The 20,259-nt window shown below is 51.2% G+C and overlaps 1 protein-coding gene across 3 annotated transcripts in view; it reads left to right on the top strand.

The window, feature by feature from the left end:
* Window positions 1–19,449, top strand: part of VOPP1 (VOPP1 WW domain binding protein) — a 62,009-nt gene extending 42,560 nt beyond the window's left edge. For 2 of the 3 annotated variants that reach the window (XM_061996502.1, XM_061996503.1), the window contains exons 3-5: window positions 11,061–11,138; window positions 13,936–14,072; window positions 17,267–19,449. In XM_061996502.1, the coding sequence (XP_061852486.1) occupies window positions 11,061–11,138; window positions 13,936–14,072; window positions 17,267–17,448 (397 nt within the window). In that variant the 3' untranslated portion in view covers window positions 17,449–19,449. The remainder of the gene's footprint in view (window positions 1–11,060; window positions 11,139–13,935; window positions 14,073–17,266) is intronic. The other variant, XR_009818757.1, reaches the window with a different exon arrangement.
* The last annotated feature ends 810 nt before the right edge of the window (window positions 19,450–20,259 follow it).

The following is a 20,259-nucleotide window of genomic DNA, read 5'->3' as shown; positions in this document are numbered from 1 at the left end:
AACAACCTGCATGTTTCTCATCCTCTCTTTTTCAGGCTCTGTGGCATGTTTATAAAGCAGCACAAGTGAGCATGCACTTGTCCACAGCAATAGAAGCACGGTGGCTGATGTCACTGGGGCAGTGAAGTAGTCATCCCCCCTGTCAGGATTGGCTGTCTTGGAGGGAGAAGAGAGTTTTGATGCTCTCCAGTATTGAGTTAACATTATTTCAGCCTATCCTGTTGGATGATTGTGCACTGAATTTATTAATCGTGTGATACTCTAAGAGAAGTAGTGAGGAAAAGAGAGTTAACTCCAATTAGAGAGCTGGAGAATAGCTTGGGTGGGAAAGGTTCTCAGGAGACTTCCAGTCCAACCTCCTGCTCAGATCAGGGTCAGACCAGGTTGCTCAGGGCTTTCAGCAGTTATGTCTTGGGAACACTCCAAGGAAGATGATGATATAACCTCTCTGGGCAACGTGCTCTGCTGCCTGGCTGGCCTCATGGTGGTTCCATTTTTTTCACATACCAAGTCAGAACCTCTCTTTGTTTCAGTTTACATCCATTAACTGTTGTCCTCCCACCCTGCACCACTGGGAAGGTCCTGGCTGCATCTTAGGGACTTCTTTCTGGGTACTGGCATGTTGCTCTTGGATCTCTCTGAAGTCTTTTCTTTCCTGGACTGACCAGTCCCAAGTCCCTCCACCCCTCCCCATGGGCCAAGTGCCAGTTTATTCATTTCATTCTTTTTCCTGGGGATGCCAAAACCAAATGTGGTATTTTAGATGTGATCCTACCAGTGAAAGGAGAAAGTTACTCCCCTCAATGTGCTGGCCAGGCTTCTGTTGGCACAGTCAGCAGCCCCCATTGCTGTCATGGCACACTGATGGCTCACGTTCAGCTCACTGTCTGCCCTAACCCTTAGGAGCTTTTTAGCAGAGCTGCTCCACAGCCAGCAAGAGGTTCATCCTTCCCACAGGCAAGACACTGCATCTGTGTTTGTTCAAAACTTTGTGAGGTTCCTGTCAGGCCATTCCTCCAGCCAGTCTGGATGTTTGAGTGGCAGCCCTGCCCTCGAGCTCATCGACTGATCCCCAGTTTGGTGACATCTCCAGGCTTGGTGAGAGTACTTGATCACCAAATTCCAGCAACAGGCTTGTCAGCAGCACAAGTCCAGACCTACCAACAATTGCTTCATACTCCCTGGGGACAGTGTGACCCCCTTGAGCACTGCCCTCTGAGCCCCAGCACCCAACCAGTTGTTATTTTACCTATCTCATAGAATCACAGAATGGTAGGGGTTGGAAGGGACCTTTAGAGATCATCTAGTCCAACCCCCACACTGCAGAAGCAGGTTCACCTAGAATCTAGCTGTCCATCTACCCAAACTGTAGTGTCTGAACTTGGCTACAAGAGTGTTGTGGGAGGCAGTGTGGAAAGCCTTGCTGAAGCTGAGGTGAATGACACCTGCTGCTCTCTGGCTCGTCTGCACATACCACCCCCTGGCAGTGCAGTTTGGGGTCCCTTTGCACCTCTCAGCTGTAGGTGAGGTGTAGCTTTCCTAACATCACACCTACTTGTGCATGTGATTGATTTCTAAATTCCTTCCTGATACCCTGTACCTGCTTCCACCTCCTGAGTACTGACTTTTTGCACTGGAGCAATTAACTGCTTATGTGAGTTTTGGTGGTTTGCTGGTGTGCTACTAGGTGAGATCTCCAGAAGGAAACCTAGAAACTTGCTCTGGAAGAAAAATGTTAACCATTGCTGCTGCTTAGGTGTGTGCAGGACAGGGTAACCACAGGGGACTGCCACCTTTTCACCTCTTCTTACCTGAAGGAGGACCTGAATTAAAAGCATGTGCACATGTAAGTGCTGTGTTTTTAGGCTAACAGGTTTCTGCCATAGGAAGCAGTTTACTGCACAGAGCAGACAGCTGCACATTTATGTTAAGCCTATTTTAATGTTCTGCTTTACAATTAGGATAAGAACATGGATGTAAACTTAAAAAAAAGGGATGTTTACCAGTACTCCTCATGTTTAAACATTCTTCATGTTCATGCCCAGCGTGGGAACAGCTGATTCTTTTCCTTACTGTGCAGAAGAGCACTGATGCTGTTCTGTTTGTGGCTTTCCATGGTTTTTGTAATAAATTTCTTGTGCATTTACACATATTCCTTCTCCTTTTTGCAGCTCACATTATGTTGCATTTATCACACAGTTGCACTCATCTGGAGTTTGAGTGTAAGCCCTTAAGTTTGCTTGGTGGTCAGTTTATAATGACCATTCCTTTTATCAAGAACCTGCAAAATGTTCCAGGTGAAGACAATAAAAAAGTGGGTTTCTCTCACTGGTAATCAGCTCAGAGATCACTTCTTCCATCAGCATGTGTGCAAGAGGCTGGGCACCCCCCCCAGTCTAGACACAGGGCACGTTGCATGACGGGAGCTGCTTTCTGTGCTCCACATCCTCTTATGTTTACTGCTTTTAATTAAGTTGGCTTCTCTGATGATGCACTTAGCTCCCCCATCTCAATTACAGCTGCATGAAGTGTCAGCAGGTGTGTGCTTGGGGCAGTAATCTGGCTGTTGATTTATGCTTCCATTCCGTTTGAAGCCAGCGTTGGAGGAGGGAGGGAAGGGGAGGCAGCGGCATCGCTTCGCATGCTTCCAGGAGAACCAGGAATGGCTGACACCCTGCACAACTGGAAGGGTGGATGCAGGACAGGGCACCAATTTAGCAGTGAAGGGCCTGTTTGCACGTGTAGTTCAGCTCAAGAATGTCAAGTGAACAGTTTGTGTGTGAAGGAAGGCAGCAGTGATCCATCTGCCTAGAAACGCAGCATTACCATAGAATCGTAACGGCTGGAAGAGACCTTTAAGCTCATCAAGTCCAACGACTCACCTCACCCTGCCAAGCCCATCACTAAACTAAACCATGTCCCTCAGCACCTCCTCTACCCATCTTTCAAATATCTCTAGGGATTGGGACTCCACCACCTCCCTGGTGAAAAAGTTCTTCCTCATGTCCAATCTTAAACCTGCCCTGGCACAACTTGAGGTCATTACCTCATGTCCCATCATTCATTCCTGGAGTGAATAGACTGACTCCCATCTCACTACAACTTCTCTTCAGGTAGCTGCAGAGAGTCATCACATGGCCTCTCAGCCTCCTCTTCTTCATGCTCAACACCCCCAGCTCCCACAGCCACTCCTGGTAAGATTTGTTCTCCAGACCCTTCCCCAGCTTTGTTGCCGGTCCTGGACACACTCCAGAACTTCAATGTCCCTCCTGTAGTGAGGGGCCCAGAACTGGACACAGTACAAGGGGACAATCAGCTCCTTCATCCTGCTGGTCACACTATTTCTGATACATTGCTCAGTCCTTCAAGGCCTTGAACAATAAGGGTATAAAACATCACAATGAGCTTTACCAGCCTGTGCCCTTGAGGGTGAATCTGTTGGGGTTGTGGTCCTGAGTGCTGTGGACACCCAGCAACCAGATGCCTTGCCACACACTCAAGTTTGCTTCAATGCATTGGGTGTCTGCTGCACAACCTGAGCAGAAGTAGGCTACCAAATTACCAACCCACTCAATTTACTAGGAGTGAGTCCTTAGGAATGGAGAGGGATTTCATATCCCAGCCTTCGTGGCAAGCAATCAGGTGACTGACCTAATTTGAGGCTCTGAACAGTTTTGGAGCTGGGGCTTAAAAAGTAGACAGGTCATTGTGAGTAAGGTCAGGAAAAAGGAAAAGAAGGCAATCTGTCTTTGCTAGTGGAACATTCCTCTCAAACCAGACTCTCCTCTGGTTGAAGTGAAACAGGGAACCAAGTCCCGCTCCCCTCTCATTTCCAGAGGATGCAACAACCACAGTTGTGGCTCATCAGGAGTGAGCCTCAGTTGAGGCTGATTGACTTGAAATACTCATCAGAGCATTAACTCTTCCATGTCCCAGGCAAGAGCCCCAATGCCAGGCTGAGAGTAAATGTCTTCTGGCTTCCTGTCAGTGAGACAGGAAGGTTTGAGCTCCAGAGAACAGTATCAAGGAGCACTTGAGCCCAGAAATCATCTCGAAGCTTCTAACCCTTCCTGGGTAGGCAGACCCTGAATTAAAGTTTTGCAAGGCTTGGTGGCACCTAACTGTTGTCCTGTGTCTTCTGTGTGTTTGATTGTGAGGGATCAGTGGCTTGGTGAAGGAAATCCTGTGTCTTTAGTGTGTTAAAATCAGGCAGACAGCAACTGGGCACCAGGAAAACTTGTCATACAGGTTGTCTGGGGCTTACTTTAGCCAGAGACTTCAGCTATGCTGTTTCTGTGCTGTGCTCTGGGAAACAACCCTCTGCAGCAGGCTATTTAAGGTACTGTATAGTGCCACTGGACAAAGCCCAAGCCACAGCAATCCTTGCTGGGTTCTGCCACAGGAGGAGCAAAGCAAAGTTCTAGCTGGATGCATGCTGGCCAGAAAGCCACATAGTGACACATGCTGTCTTTCCAAACAAGAAGAGTCCATCTGTGGGGTGGCTTTCCTCAGGGGGTCTGAGCAGAGAGATGTGGGGTTATGGCAAGCCCTTGGGTAGCAGGCGGCTTGCAGAGGGCTCAGTTTGATAGGAGCAGCTGAGCAAATCCTTGTTGTCTCATCAGAAGTGGGGGAGGATTTACCACATTCTGCTGAGTTCTTGCACAGAGATGGTATTTATAGGCTCTTTACCTAAAGTAGAACTGAGAAATAATCCCTTTTCCAGCTGCTGCTTGCTCATGCTTTCCATGTCTGTGTGACAGACAGGAGCCAAGTATCTTGTCTCATGGTAGGGGATTTTAGTTGTGTCGAAGCAGACAGGGATCTAACCTGAGCAAATATTGTTTCTGTCTCTCTGTTGTTTCTGCTCTGTACAAAAATTGACCTGACAGCCCTTTTCTTCCTTTCTACCATACGTTGTCTTATGTAGTTAAGGGCTGGGTGATCTATCAAGTACCTGGGTAACTACATCTCTAGTGTTCTCATGGGTACTTGCAGCAGTGTTTTCCTCTCAAGTGCAGGTGTTCACTGAGGCCATGCTGCACTCACCTATGAAGCTGTTAAATATATATATATATGTAGTTACCCATTCACCAAAATCAGGCCTGTGCTTTACAAGGCATTGTCCTTGCATGAAGTGCTGACAAATCACCTTTGCTACATGTAAGAGAAATGCTTTTGGGTGCTGAGAACCTCTGGCAAAGTCGTGTCCCTGCTGAAAACTAGGCTGTGTATGCAGACAGGCTAGAGAGACACAACCAGCTCTACAGCCAAGGCTGGAAAGCAGATGTTGCACACTCCCCTGCTCCACCAGCCAAAGACCTTGCCCATGTTACTGCTCCTCAAGCATCTGAGTGAATGCCAGGGATGTGGCCCAAGTGTTGCAGTGTCTTTCTGGAGAGAGATTAAACTCCCTGAGGACTCAGAAACAGTTGTGTAGGTGGGTCTCCTGAGTGCAGAGCTGGGCTCTTGTGTTTTGATTTCCACCTTTGCTGGGCTGCTGTAGCTAAATGGATTCCTTGGGATAACCTCTCTGCAGTGCTGTTCAGTCTCTCTGTGGCTCTGATGGTCTTCCCCATGAGTGCTGTGGATGTCCTGGCTCTTTCCTTACGTAACAATACAGGCAGTGGCTTTGTTCGAAAGCTGCTTTTCATTGAAAGGTGGAAATGCATGTACAGAACAGTCTCAAATTATCAAGTTGATGGTGAAATAAGCTTGGTAGAAAAATAGTTCCCTCTCCTCCAGCTGTGTGCTACAACTTCCATCAGAATTGCTTCTGCCAGTCACTTCACGGTCGTGCCCTGCGTTGTTGTTCGTCTCATGGCTCCTTTGTTTTCCCTTTGTCCAGCATCACTGGCAGCTGGGTTCCAAGCTGATTAAATTGTCACCTCCTTTGCTTTTTTTCCTCCTAAACTTTTTCTGTCCTAGAACAAGTAAATCCATATGCACACTTCATCTGTCTGCCTTCATCTGTTCCATGGTTGCAGACCTGAGCCTTCTGGCTCTGAGAGCTCAGCATTGAGTCTGCCTGGAGGTGACTCAGCCTCAGCAGTCTATCCCTTCCAGTTCTTGTGAACACTTCTGATTCTCCTGGGCTTTTGCCCATGCCAATGTTAGGACCACAGCTGGGACTTCCTTAGCTTCATCTGTTGCTACTAGCCATTCCCTCAAAACCCTTTCTTTTCTGGCCTTAGGTTTGATCTATTGCTTCATCCTCCTTTTTCTTCCTGGCTCGCTTTGGTTTCCTACCTGCCAGTAGTTCTTATATTCCAACAGGAATAGCTTCTATTGTATTACATTCCAATAACATAGCTTCATAGATCTTCCACACACATGCAGCAATCATTTAAGCTCTGTGTGGCATTAAAACCAGAACACTGGTTAGAGTCACACGACGTCCTGTGTCTGCTGGTTATGGGGGTGTTGGGGTGTCCTTTCATCCTCTGTCTCTGTGTCTGCAGGAGGGTTTCTGCCTTTCTGTGTGGATGAACAATTTGTGTTCTGTTTTACTCTTCCAAGAGGCATTGCTAATCAAAGGTCTCAGATGACAAATCAGGTTTTGGCACCTATGATGCAAACAGTCTGGAGAGGAAACCTAAGAACACGGCAGCCTGCGTTTCAAAGGGATGGTGCTGATGGGGAGGGCTCATGTTGAGTGAGGACAGGGAATGTCGTCACACCACGATGGCCACACAAACCAGGGATGACTCTAATCCTTGCTGAACCTCTTTAATTTCTCCCCTTTTCAGCAAGTGCCAGTCAGGGGGTTATTTTTAGATGCAGTTCTTTGCCGGAGCAGCTCTGCTAAGAAGAGACTTGACATGTTCCTATGTGACCTGATCTAGGTGACCCTGCTTCTGCAGGGAGGGTGGACTGGATGATCTCTAAAGGTCCCTTCCAACCCCTACCATTCTGTGATTCTATGCAGGTATAAATGGAAAAGAGTTTCTGAACCATTTCATTGAGCATCTGCAGAATATGAGCAAGTACAGGGTTGGTTTGTGAGGTTTGGTCAGACCATATACCCTCACTTTGTGCTTTGCTTGTGCATTAAGGAAAGAAGGTCAACATGATGATTTCAGTGAGAACACCCACAAAGAGCTTGTCACTGGGGTCTGGCACATGGTGGAACTTTGATCTCTGACACAGCAGTTCCTTGGTGTGCCAGCAGTGCAAGTTGTTGGGCACACAGATGCATTCATTTCACTCCACTGAACTGGGGATGGAAAGGGGTACCTCACAGATCACACTGCAGGCTGTGAGCTCGGTGAAGTTGCAGATTAGCAAAGCAACTCATGGCTCCTGTCTTATCCTACATCATGGGTTACATTTGGATTGGTTAAACTAGGGAAAGTGCAGTTCTCAGGATCATCCTTGATGATGTGAAAGAGGAATGAATGACAGGACAAGAGGAAACAGGCTCAGGTTGCCCCAGGGGAGGTTGAGATTGGAGCTGAGGCAGAACTGTTTCCGTGAGAGGGGTGTCAGCCCTGTGCCAGGCTGCCCAGGGAGCTGGGGCAGTGCCCAGCCCTGGAGGGATCCCAAAGCCGTGGGGTGAGGTGCTGAGGGTCAGGGGTCAGTGCTGGGCTGGGCATGGTGAGGGGAGGGCTGGGATTCTATGAACTTAAAGGTCTTTTCCAACCATAATGATTCTATGACTGGAGCAAATGCAGTGCTTAGCCTTGGATGAGTTGCCTCAGAAAGCTCAGTGGTTGCTAGAAAATGAAACTTCTCTAAACACAGCCATGAAAAGGGACTCCTCCATCCTTCCCACCAGCATTTTGAGCCATTTGAAAGTGCAGTCATCTGTGCAGGAGACAAAACTTCTCTTTGATGGCCTGTTTGCCATTCAGTGGTCTCAGGAGCTTCATAAATGATCAGCAGTTGAGCTGAACCTTGTGTCTTTCTGTCTTCCAGCTGGTGTTTAGCCCTTTCTTGCAGGAAAAAAAGCTGAGCCATTGAGACTTTAATCCCTAAATAGCCTGAGCTACAAGTCTGCACCACTTTTAAGAAGAAAACACAAGTTCAAGTACTGTGCTCCTCCTACAGATGGTGGCTTAGTTGTGGTGCTTTGAATGACCACACTTACCTTTTTAAATAGCTTTTTCCCACCTCTTCTGGCTCTGGAGAAAACAGATGTAAAGCAGGCGAGGCAAAGGTGGCCATGGGGGAGGTGTAAGTGCAGCTTCTCTGGACTCCTTGGCTTAGTTTGGCGTTTGATACAAGTTAAGCTCTTGGGGCTTGGTGTGGGAAATGGCTCTGGGGTCAGAAGCTGGCTTGGTGCATCCACTGCCCCATCCTGCTTGAGGTTAGGTGCAGGAGTCTGGGCTGACAGAGCCACAGGTCAGCTGCAAGAGTCTGGGCTGACAGCCCAGAGGCAGATAAAGACTGTTTGTACCCCTAAAATCGTTGTTATGGGTTATTTTTGGCCTTAATTGCCTCAAGAAGGGCTTTTAGGTGTCAGGAGGTTGGGGCATCCCTTTTGTCGATGGTCTCTAGCAACAGGACAAGGGGTGATGGGATGAAGCTGGAACACAAGTAGTTCCATTTAAACATAAAGAGAAACTATTTCACTGTGAGTTGAAGGAGCCCTGGCACAGGCTGCCCAGGGAGCGTGTGGAGGCTCCTTCCTTGGAGGGCTTCAAGACCCACCTGGACACGTTCCTGTGTGACCTGATCTAGGTGACCCTGCTTCTGCAGGGGGGTCAGAGAAGATGATCTCTAAAAGTCCCTTCCGACCAGATGATCTCTAAAAGTCCTTTCCAACCCCTACCATTCTATGATTCTGTGATACTTCTCTGTTTTTCTGGCCCAACAAAGTCCTGGCTGTGCAGCATCAGCAAAAGGGACAAGTGCCTGTGGACGTGGATGAGGTGCTCCAACCACAAGCACGTTGAAGAGCAAGAAGGGTACCAGGACCACAGGTTTAACACATGGCAGTGGCTGCCACCACGTTTTGTGAGGGGCCTCATCCTGCCCACGTGTCTCACATGTGTCTTGAGAGCCCCTGTTGGGTTGATCCCCTCTGGGAAGCACAGAGGAATGCTTAATTTCTTGATCCTGGCACTGGCTTGCCAAGTCTTGTTAGTAGCTCTGTGAGGTGTGGTAGCTTGGAGTATGAGCAGTTGTTAAGGGCCTTGGGAGGTTTTAAAGAAGGAAAGGTTGGAGGTGAGGTTCAAGGAGGGCAAAGTGTGTGCTTTCTCTTTTGGCTGGAGCAACTTAACTGCTGGTGTCTCAGACTGGGTGCCTGAGTGTACTAATGGCCCTTGCCATGCTGATGGTGTCAGCTCCTCTGGCTTGCTTAAAGAAATCCTCCCTACCTGTCAGCAGAGGAGCTTGGAACTGTTTTCACTTGCAAAACAACTGATTTGTGTATCCACAGAGCATCCTCCTCTGGCCCCAATTAAAGGGCTGAAGCCTGTGTGGCTTGATGTATTTGGTGAGTGGAGGCTTGCTAATGGAGCGTGTAAGTGTGTAATTGTCTGTACAATTATCCAATTGATTGGGGTTTTCCTTTAGCTGTGCATACAAAGATGTGAGCACAGGGAACTTCTCCCAAACCAGATGCCTAATTAAATATGTGCATTGAGCAGGCAGATGTGAACACCCTTAAAAAAAAGGATTGATCCTTGTGGGAACCTTTTGCTGTGTGGATCATGGCTGTTTTCATCTGAGCCTCTCACCTGCCATTCGTTCCTGTGGTATCTCTGTACATGTGGTTGGTCTGGGAAAGGGCACTTACCATGGAAATGGTTCAGAGGTTGCTCTTCATGTACTTTTTAGATGGCTTTGAGCAAAGTGGTACTTTGTGGTTGCAGTGGTTGGTGCTAGAATGCCTTCAAACCAGTCCTATTCCATATGAAATGCTCATTTGAAATGGGGTTGGGTTTATCTGGGGGAAAGCTCACTGAAATAATGGGAATTGTTGGCAGTTGCAGACCAGGGCAACTTCTCAGAAGCAAAACCAGCCGTTGAATGACAGAATCCCAAGGGTTGGAAGGGACCTGGAAAGCTCATCCAGTGCAACCCCCCTGCCACAGCAGCACCACCTAGAGTAGGTCACACAGGAACTCATGCAGCTGGGTTGGAGTGTCTCCAGAGAAGGAGCCTCCACAGCCCATCTGGGCAGCCCCTGCCAGTGCTCCCTCACCTCATCAGTGAAGAAATTCTTCCTTGTGTTTCATTGGAACCTCTTCTGTTCCAGCTGGTACCCATTGCCCCTTGTCCTGTCATTGCCCATCACTGAGCACAGCCTGGCTCCAGCCTCCTCACAGCCATCCTTTAGTTTTCTCTGCACTCAGCTTCTGTTTGGAAGGTTCTGACACGCAAAGAATGAGTGATGTGTCGGTTCTGACCTTGCAGTTCTTGTTTGTGGCAGTGAAAAATACCCCAAATGGCTCATGTTGGGGACCTGCAGCATTCATTTGCTGTGAAGGAAAGCACAGGGATGCTGCTTTGCTTCCTAACGTGTCCTTTTGTGAAGAATTTCTTCCCTGTTGAGGTGAGGGAGCACTGGCAGGGGCTGCCCAGATGGGCTGTGGAGTCTCCTTCTCTGGAGACATTCCAACCCAGCTGGATGAGTTCCTGTGTGCCCTGCTCTAGGTGGTGCTGCTCTGGGTCACCAGAGCTTTTGAGGTCCCTTCCAGCCCTTGAGATGCTGTGATTCTGATTTCAACGCTGCGTTCAGTCATTTTGAGGTGGCATTAAAAGCAGGCTATAGGGGTATACAGTCTGTAGTGTATTTGCTTCAATAATGTGCAGAAAGCTGGTGGGTGACAGAGCTGTGCCATGGGGGTGTGTGTGAGTGACAGCTTTATCCAGAGGGGTAATCTCTTCTGATTCACAGACCCACAGCACAGCCTGGCTTGGAGACATCCTTTGAAGATCATCTAATCCAACCCCACAGCTTTCCCTACATGTGACTGCTCCAAACCCCACCCAAGCTGCCCTGGAACCTTTCCCACAGGCTTTGCCTCCTCCTGGGGCATGGGCAGGAGCTGGGGGTTGTCCTTTCCACCTGAGCCACAGCCACTGCCCTGATGCCCTCTCCTGTCTCTCCACAGATGCCGCTCCTATGAGGATTGCTGTGGGTCAAGATGCTGTGTCAGAGCTCTCTCCATCCAGCGCCTGTGGTACTTTTGGTAGGTCAAGGCACCTGGGAATTGTGTGTTTGCCCTGTTCTTGTCTTGTTTGTAGCACTTCAACCAGGCTATTGCCAGCCCTCGGGTTTTAAAGTAAGTCTGAGCATGCAGCAGGTATGTGCTCGTGTCTAAATGGGGGTGCTTCGAGGCTTTTGCCTGTAAAACTCTGCTGGTGTGGTGAGAAAACACTGAAAAAGGAGATTTCCTCACACCAGGCTGACCTTTCCTGCTTCTGCATCCTGCTTGTCTTTGCAGGCACTGATCCCACTTGTATCCAAAACTGCTGAAGCCCTTTAAGGCCCATCCCAGCTGCTACCAAAGTGTCAGTGTTTGTGTGGTTTTGTTGGGCCTTTGGTTTTAAAGGGGATGGTGTAGGGAGGATTGGGCATTTAGGCAGGGCTGAAGATCACAGAATCATAGACTGGTAGGGTTGGAAGGGACCTTTAGAGATCATCCAGTCCAACCCCCCTGCAGAAGCAGGGTCACCTAGATCAGGTCACACAGGAACGTGTCCAGGCGGGTCTTGAAGCCCTCCAAGGAAGGAGCCTCCACACCCTCCCTGGGCAGCCTGGGCCAGGGCTCCCTCACTGAAACACTGAAATGGTTTGTTCTTATGTTTAAGTGGAACGTTTTGTGTTCCAGCTTCATCCCATCACCCCTTGTCCTGTTGCTGGCTACTATAGAAAAGAGGGATGTCCCAACCTCCTGACACCCACCCTTTAGATATTTGTAAATGTTAATAAGATCCCCCTCAGTCTCCTCCAGACTAAACAGCCCCAGGTCCCGCAGCCTTTTCTCATAAGGAATATGCTCCAGTCCCCTGATCATCTTGGTGGCCCTGTGCTGGCCTCTCTCCAGCAGTTCCCTGTCCCTCTTGAGCTGAGGAGCCCAGAACTGGACACAGGACTCCAGATGAGGCCTCACCAGGGCAGAGTAGAGGGGGAGCAGAACCTCCCTCGACTTGCTGGCCACATTCTACTTGATGCCCCCAGGCTGCCATTGGCTTCTTGCCCACGAGGGCACATTGCTGGCTCATATTTAGCTTATTATCAACCAGCACTCCCAGGTCTCTCTCTGCAGAGCTGCTCTCCAGCAGGTCACCCCCAGCCTGTGCTGGTACATGGGGTTGTTCCTTCCCAGCTGCAGGACTCTGCCCTTGTCCTTGTTGAACCTCATGAGGTTCCTCTCTGCCCAAGTCTCCAGCCAGTCGAGATCCCGCTGAGTGGCAGCACAGCCTCTGGGGAATCAGATCTTCCTGCCCAGCTGAATGGAGGCTGCAGTTAAGAAGGAAGAGAAGTTCTGTTTCTGGCCGTGAGGATTTTGCTGGGGATGACAGCAAAGGGAAAAGGAGGCAGAAAGGTTTGAGCTTGGGAAAGCAGCAGCTCAGGAACCTGGCTGAAGCTTGAACTAATCACTGCTATGTGCATAGGGAAGAAATAAGGGACATTTGGAGAGGGATTTAAGAAAGCACCTGAATGAAACCTCCTTGTTAGCAGAGAGAAAGGGAAACACTCTCCCAGACAACCAGATCTGGGGCATTTTTGTGTAGCATTTGGAGAGTGCTTTAAGGGGGAAAAAAGAGCCTTTGAAATGGAAACAAACACTGAAAAATGGAGCTTGCTGTATGCTCTGAGAGGGAGATTTCCCAGAGCTGGCCGTGGGTTTCAGTGTGCAGTCCTTACTGAGGCCTCAGCCCCTGGGCTGACGGCAGAGCTCTCTGGGCTTCTGCTCAGAACAAATCCTTTGCAGGAACGCTGCCAGCAGGCCATGTATTAATATTGGCTCAGGGACACAGGACATGCTCCTGCTCTCCTTTGCACCACAGAAACAAGAACAGAATCTGACCCTTGGCATGAAAAGCCCCTGGCTGTCACCTGGGAGTGCTCCAGAGGAGATAAGCGTGGCCTGCAGGCTTCCCTCTGGCTGGCTCCCACCCCTTCCAAAGGATCACAGTTGTCACTGCCTGCCAGTGGAATGAGGTGACAATCCCAGGCAGAAGAACCATTTGGGTTTATGGCAGCATGTCTGATAAGCAATCAGGGAAACACAGTGAAAGCCACTGTCTGAAGGAAAAGGTCTCTGGGTGGCCTTTGGTGCATCTTTCCACAGCAAGGGAGTGATGGGGACAGGAGCTGAGAGGAGAACTGTTCCTTCCTGTGAGACCTGAGCTAGGTGGGAGCTGCTTCTGCAGGGGGGTTGGGCTGGATGAGCTCTAAAGGTCCCTCCCAGCCCCTCCCATTCCATGTAGATGATGTCCTTTTCCTTCAGAATGGATCCCCCAGCTGGGAAGCACAAGCAGCTTGTCAGCTTCAACAGCAGCTACCACATGGGAGACAGAATTACAGCACTGAGTGTTTTAAGAACATCTGAGAATCTTGTTTTAAGGGCAGTTGCAGGACAACATTCCTCTGGATGCCCCCAAGCCCCCCGGGCAGCCTGCACGCTTGTGTTGAACACGCGCAGTTTGACACCGAACCCAGCTGCAGTTTCAGGTGGTGGCAAAGCTCAGGCATGACCTTGGACTCCCTGAAGCTTTGAGGAGGAGGCTTTAGTTTTCAGGGTGATGTTTTACACACCAGAAAGCATCAGACAACGGTACCAATGACTAAAGGCATCCACCAGTGCTAGCTGAGGTGACACAGAGCCGCTCTCGAGAGCCGGCCACCCCTTTAAGGAACTCCAGCACAAGCCTGAGGCTGAGGGTTGCTAAATGATGCTCTTGTTTCTCTCAGGGACCCGTCTGGGTGGGAGAGCTGCCACAATGTGGGGGTTTGACTTCCTCCTTCCCTTTGCACAGGTTCCTTTTGATGATGGGAGTTCTGTTCTGCTGCGGAGCCGGTTTCTTCATCCGAAGGCGGATGTACCCTCCTCCACTAGTAGAGGAACCTACTTTTAACGTGTCTTACACCAGACAACCAGTCAACACTGCATCAGGTCAGAGGCTGCTCATTCCTCACGCTTGCCAAGGGGTTGGGGAAGGTGGGAGGGTTGGTTGGTTGGTTGGTTTGTGGGCAAGGGACTGCACTGCGCTAAACCACCCAGGCACGCCCTGTGATCTTTCCAGCAGCATCACTCAGCTGCAGTGTGCAGGAGTGGTTTTGAAGCCCAGCATTGGGAGGACTTTCAAGTTCCCTTTCTGCTGTGGTTCCTGGTACCCTCACAGCTTGTGTGTCCATCATGGGAGGAGGCTGGCACGTTCTCCCTCTGCAACGTAGACAAAATGATAGGTGTCCAAAATGAACAGTGACGTGAAGGAAGAGTTTGAAACACAGTTGATGTCATCTGCCAGAGGGGAAGGAAATCCCACAAAAGACTCTTAGCATAGCTTGACATAGCTGGAGAGCTGTAAACCAGCTGTTTGTGTGTCTCTCTGTGTAGGAAGGGTTAGTGTTTTCTCTTGGGAAAGCTCATACAGAGAAAGGATCATCGAATCTTTGCTTCTCTGCTTCCAATCACCCCCTCTAAGGCATTCCAAAGGCACAGGAGGGATTGTGGCTGTGAGTGAGGGACAGGCTTTAGTGGTGGCTGTGAGTGAGGGACAGGCTTTAGTGGTGGCTGTGGCTGAGGAACAGGCTTTAGTGGTGGCTGTGAGTGAGGAAAAGGCTTTAGTGGTGGCTGTGGCTGAGGAACAGGCTTTAGTGGTGGCTGTGAGTGAGGAAAAGGCTTTAGTGGTGGCTGTGAGTGAGGAACAGGCTTTAGTGGTGGCTGTGAGTGAGGGGCAGGCTTTAGTGGTGGCTGTGGCTGAGAGACAGGCTTTAGTGGTGGCTGTGGCTGAGGGACAGGCTTTAGTGGTGGCTGTGAGTGAGGGACAGGCTTTAGTGATGGCTGTGGCTGAGGGACAGGCTTTAGTGATGGCTGTGGCTGAGGGACAAGATTTAGTGGTGGCTGTGGCTGAGGAACAGGCTTTAGTGGTGGCTGTGAGTGAGAGGCAGGCTTTAGTGGTGGCTGTGGCTGAGGAACAGGCTTTAGTGGTGGCTGTGGCTGAGGAACAGGCTTTAGTGGTGGCTGTGAGTGAGAGGCAGGCTTTAGTGGTGGCTGTGGCTGAGGAAGAGGCTTCAGTGGTGGCCATGGCAGTGTTAGCCTCCAACAGTTGGACACAACAATCTTAAAGGGTCTTTTCCAGCCTAAGTGATCCTGTGGTTTGTTTCCCTCTGCAGTCTGTCTGTCCTGCAAGTCTTCTGGGTTTTTCAGTTGCCTTCCATGCTCTGTGCCACAGTTTGTCAGCAGCCCAGTGGCCTCCCTCTCCCCTGGTTAGGCTGATTGCTGTCTCTCTGCTCTGTGGGCATCAGGACCTGCCTAGTGATGGCTCCTCTGGTAATGCTGCTTTCTGAGCTTGGTGTGTCTTGCCTCCTGGCTGTCAGATAGCCCCAGCTGGGAGAATCCTGTGGAATGAGACCTGTAAGCAGACGTTTGTGCCTTGTGAGAGCACGTTGAATGAGGCTGGCTGTAGCTGGAAGACCTTCCACAGTGCCCGTATGGTACCTGAGTGCCACACTCTGGTGCTTGCCTTCTCTCTGCCTCAGCAAGGCCCCTCTGAGGCACTTTGAACCACTCCCCAGGCTGTGTAAGGCTGTGCTGGGGAGGGCACCGAGGTGCCTGGTGCTGCTCCTCCAGGCTGACAGGTTGTTGTTGCCTGGTGTGTTAGAGGGAGCTGAAGCCAGAGGACAATTATCTTTTCTGGCAATAATTCTCTTTCCTAACAGCTCTGGGGTTGTTGGAACCTGGCAGTTTGGGTTTGTTTCCTACTGGCTTGGGAGTGGTGTGGTGCTTTAACCCTGGCTGAGTGCCAGATAGATACCCACCAAAGCCCTTCTATCACTCCCCCTCCTAAACTGGATGGGAGGGGAGAGAGAAGTGTGAGGAGAGGTTTGTGTGTCGAGATAAGGACGGGAGATCACTCAGCAATTCCCATCACGGCTGAAACAGACTCAGCTTGGGGAGAGGTGGTTTGATTTATTAATGAACAATCAGAGCAGAGCAGGGAAATGAGAAATAGAACTGAATCTTACAGCCCCTCCTTCTTCCCAGGTCTCTCCCAACTCCCCTCCAGCAGCACAGGGGACAGGGAATGGGGGTTTTTGTAGGGCTTCCATTCTGCATCTTTCTCCTTGACTGAGCAAAGCATCTCCACAGAGAGTGTTTCAAGAGTGGAGGGTGGGGGGAAGAGCCAAACTAACTGTACTTGTGTTTTTAACCCTCAAAAATAACCTCCTGATGATGTGAGCAGGGCAGTTCTTTGGCTGGATTAGAAGATACCAGATGGAATTTCAGAGCAGGGCTCTCTGGGGGTTTTTGTCTCATGATGGAGCACAAGTTGTGGATAAAGATAAGCACAAGCCCTTTGCTGACCTGCTTGTGCCACCTGCCTCCAGACAGGCATCACTGGTAACTAAAAGCTGTGGGCTCTGAGCTTTTCCTCCTATGCTGGGAACTTGCAACAGCAAAAGGAATGGGAAGGCACTTTGTCAGGCACTTAAGTGCTTGCTGAGTGGCTCCCACAAAGAAGTTGATATTCAGATGCTGTTTTCTGATGGGTTTAGTGAGCTAGAAAAAAAAGGCTCCAAAGATCAGTGTCCACAATGTGCTGCCTCCAGCCTTTCCTCAGAAGGAAGATGCTCCAGTCCCCTCAGCATCTTGGTGTCCCTGCACTGGCCTCTCTCCAGCACTTCCCTGTCCCTCCTGAGCTGAGGAGCCCAGAACTGGACACAGGACTCCAGATGAGGCCTCAGCAGGGCAGAGTAGAGGGGGAGCAGAACCTCCCTCAACCTGCTGCCCACACTCTTCTTGATGCATCCCAGGATCCTGTCCCACTGTGTCAGCTCAGCCATAACCCACTTCAACGCAGGCTTTTGCTTCATCCACGTTTCCCCTCAGCCCCGAGGTGCCCATGGGGGAAGCTTTCCCTGTGAGATGCACCCTGGCTGCCAGGCAGGCTCAGTGCACCACTCTGTGTCCTGTGTAAGACGGGACAGTGATGAGTGAGGGCTGCAGGGGAAGCCCTCGCGGGGAGGGAGCGTGGCCCTGCCGGCCTGGCCGCTGTGTGGAGCGGCAGAGGGGGGGTCTGTGGCACCCCCAGGAGCGTGTCCTGAGGCTCTGTGTGTGTGTGTGTGTGCTGTGCTTTGTTGCAGGGCCGCAGCAGCCCGGAGTGCCCTATTACACAGAGCCGGGGGGAGCCGTGATGAACCCCATGGCCATGGCCTTCCACGTGCAGCCCAACTCCCCGCAAGGAAACCCCGGCTACCCGCCGCCACCTTCCTACTGCAACACCCCTCCTCCCCCCTACGAGCAGGTGGTCAAATCCTCCACGTGAGGCTCTGCCCTGACCCCACATGAGCCCTGGGGCTCTGCCCTGACCCCACATGAGCCCCGGGGCTCTGCCCTGACCCCGACTCCGAGCGGAACAGTCGCGCCGAGGCCGCTCACCTTTGGGAACACTCACGTCGTTGTCCCCATCCCTCTCCCTTCCCTGCACCTTCCCTCATTAAACTTACTTGCAAAGGGGTGATTTTAAATACTTTTACCTTTTTTGTTTCCCTTTTTCCCCCCCCCCCTCCTTTTGGGTTTATTTTTTTAGGACAAGTGTTTCTTTGGCCTTCGAAAGGAGAGGAGGCACCTTTGTAATGCTTTTAATGGAAACCTGTATTTAAAACCTGGCTGTCTTTCTCTTTCTTTCTTGCTTGGTTCAGCTGGTCCCAGTTGCATGGTGGCAGGCTGCTGCTGGCAGCCCCTTGTGTGAGACCCAGAGCAGAAATGCCTCCAGCTAAGGGGGGGGGTGACAAAGGGGAGAAGGGGCAGAGCAATGGGGTGTTTTTGCTAGAAATAGTGACTGTTTTCTTGTACAGTTTGGTGCTGAGGTGTAACAGACACAGAGAAGTTGTCAGCCCCTGTGCCAGGCTGCCCAGGGAGCTGGGGGAGTGCCCAGCCCTGGAGGGTTCCCAAAGCCTTGGAGCTGAGGGCTGTGGGTCAGTGCTGGGCTGGGCAGGGTGAGGACTGGGACTCACCTCCTGGGACTCCAGAAGCTTCCATAAAGGTCTTTCCCAATATGATTCTATGACTGCAGCACTGGTGTCAGCTGAGTCAGGGCAGGGGCTTTACCCACTGCCTTATACAAGAGAGCTGTTACCTTGAAGTGAGGGAGAGCCTTGGGTGCAGCAGTGGGGTTGTGTGAGGCAGTAACCTCAGCACCGCTGCTGCTCGGGCCTCAGGACAAGTGGGGTCAGAAACACAGAGGAAAGTTGTCTTCCCTGACTTGGCAGATGAGGAAGAGTGGGAGCAGGCTGCCAGCTTTGCTCCCTTTGATGGTGAAGGGAGCTGTGTCCCTGAGAAGGAGCAGCTGCCACGGAGCAGCACAGAGAGCTGTCGTCTCCAGGTGAGATCCCTGTACCGCTGCTCTGCTCACTAGGGCAGATAAACGGGTAACTATTGGGGGCTGGTGCCCAAGAGCAGGCCCTGGCCCAGCTGCACAGCTCCTGCATTTGCTGTGTGTGGCCTCAGGATTCCCAACTCAGCCTCAGCAAGTGACCTCAGCACACATCGAGCTACAGGCGGAGCCCGGTTACCTGCGCAGCTCTCACACCCCTCGGTACCAGCAGCACCGGAGCCGTGACAAAAGGAACTGCTGAAGGACCTGTGGAGACAGCCTGGCTGAGGGATGGAGGCCTAAAGCAGAGGAGCACCAAGTGCTGCTGCTGGAGCTGCTGCTCAGCTGGAGCAGAGTCAGCTTTGGAGCAGCTCAGTCCCAGAGAGCCGAGGGCAGAAGCCTGTGGCTGGTGTTCCCTGCGTGTGCAGCAAGGGCTGGAGGGGAGCTGGCAGTGAGTGAGTGTGAGTGCAGCTCCCTCTGCTCACCCAGCCTCTGGGGGGGCTGAAGCAGTGGGCAGTTGATTAAGTTCAAAGCTGTGCATGTCTGAAGATGCTGGTGTGTAAATGAGAGCCTTCTGAAAGCAAACCCAAGCTGGCATTGGCTGGCAATGCAAGTGGCCACAGCCCTTGTGTGGCTGGCTCCAGGGTGTTAAGTCTGTTTCTGTTCCCAAATGTATCCTGGGCAACCTTGAACAGAAGCTTTTGCTAATGAATCCTTGTGCTGGTCCTTGAAATGCAACTTATGGTGCAGTTTCCCTGAGGTCTGGCTGGTTGATTGGCTCATGCTGCCAGCTGACACTACCTCTTACAGCACCTACCTGAAATACAGCCCTTCCTCACCAGCTCTTCCCATGCCTTCCCTCTCACTGCCTCCCTGCTGCAGCTTCTGGGGTCTTTGTCTTCCTCTTGCAGTGTTAAACAAAAAAGGAAGGGGGAGGAGGAAGAAGGAAGAAGCCCTGCTGGAGTGATATCCAAAGAGATGGGAGGTGATGGGGCGCTGGGCAAGGGAGGTTGGGGAGAGGGTGGGGGGATGGAGCTCAAACAGACCTTTCTCCAGTCTCAGGGGCTTCTGTTGCTCATAAACAACTTGCTTTGGAAATGCTTTGTATTAAAGTCAGACTGGATGCTGCTGTACCTCTCGCCCTCTTCATTGCTCCTTCTCCCTGAGCTGTTCCAATTCCTTGTGGTACCCAGTAGCATCGTGTGTGTGGAGGTGAGGGCAGGGGGGTGAAAGGCCAGAGCCCAGGGCAGGAGCCAGGAACATGAACAAAACCACCTCGAGGTCCTACCTGCAGCTGTGTGTGTGTCCTCAAACCGTGGCTGCTGAGCCTGGCAGGAGGCAGAGGGTGGGAGGGACACGTGGAGAGGCCTCAGGAAAGCCCTGAGGTCACTGGCTTGCTGCAGAAAAATCCATCCCAAGGCCTGAACTCTTGGGCTCAGCTCCTGCAGCCACGGCCTGGGGCTGCCAGGCATGGGAAGGGCTGGTGGTCAGGGGTAGGTGGACCTACAGGTGGATTTCCAGCATCCCACTTGTCGATGGTGAGGAGAAACTGTGGCTAAAACCAGGCCACTACTGCTCCCTGTGTACAGAGACTGAGCTCCTGCACCTGGGAACAGCCCCAAAGAAACACCAGTGAAAACAGATGGGAAAAGGGACCATCACCAGGAGGAAGAGCTGGGCCAGGGCTCAGGCTGCACTGCCCTGTCCTCCCTCACATGACAGGGAAGGAAAACCCCAGGCTGGATCTGCACACAGGAGCTG

Source organism: Colius striatus, chromosome 5 (genome assembly GCF_028858725.1).
Source record: "Colius striatus isolate bColStr4 chromosome 5, bColStr4.1.hap1, whole genome shotgun sequence".
NCBI classification, from domain to species: domain Eukaryota; kingdom Metazoa; phylum Chordata; class Aves; order Coliiformes; family Coliidae; genus Colius; species Colius striatus.
Note: the sequence above shows the minus strand (reverse complement) of the source record. Positions and strands in the feature narration are given on the sequence as shown.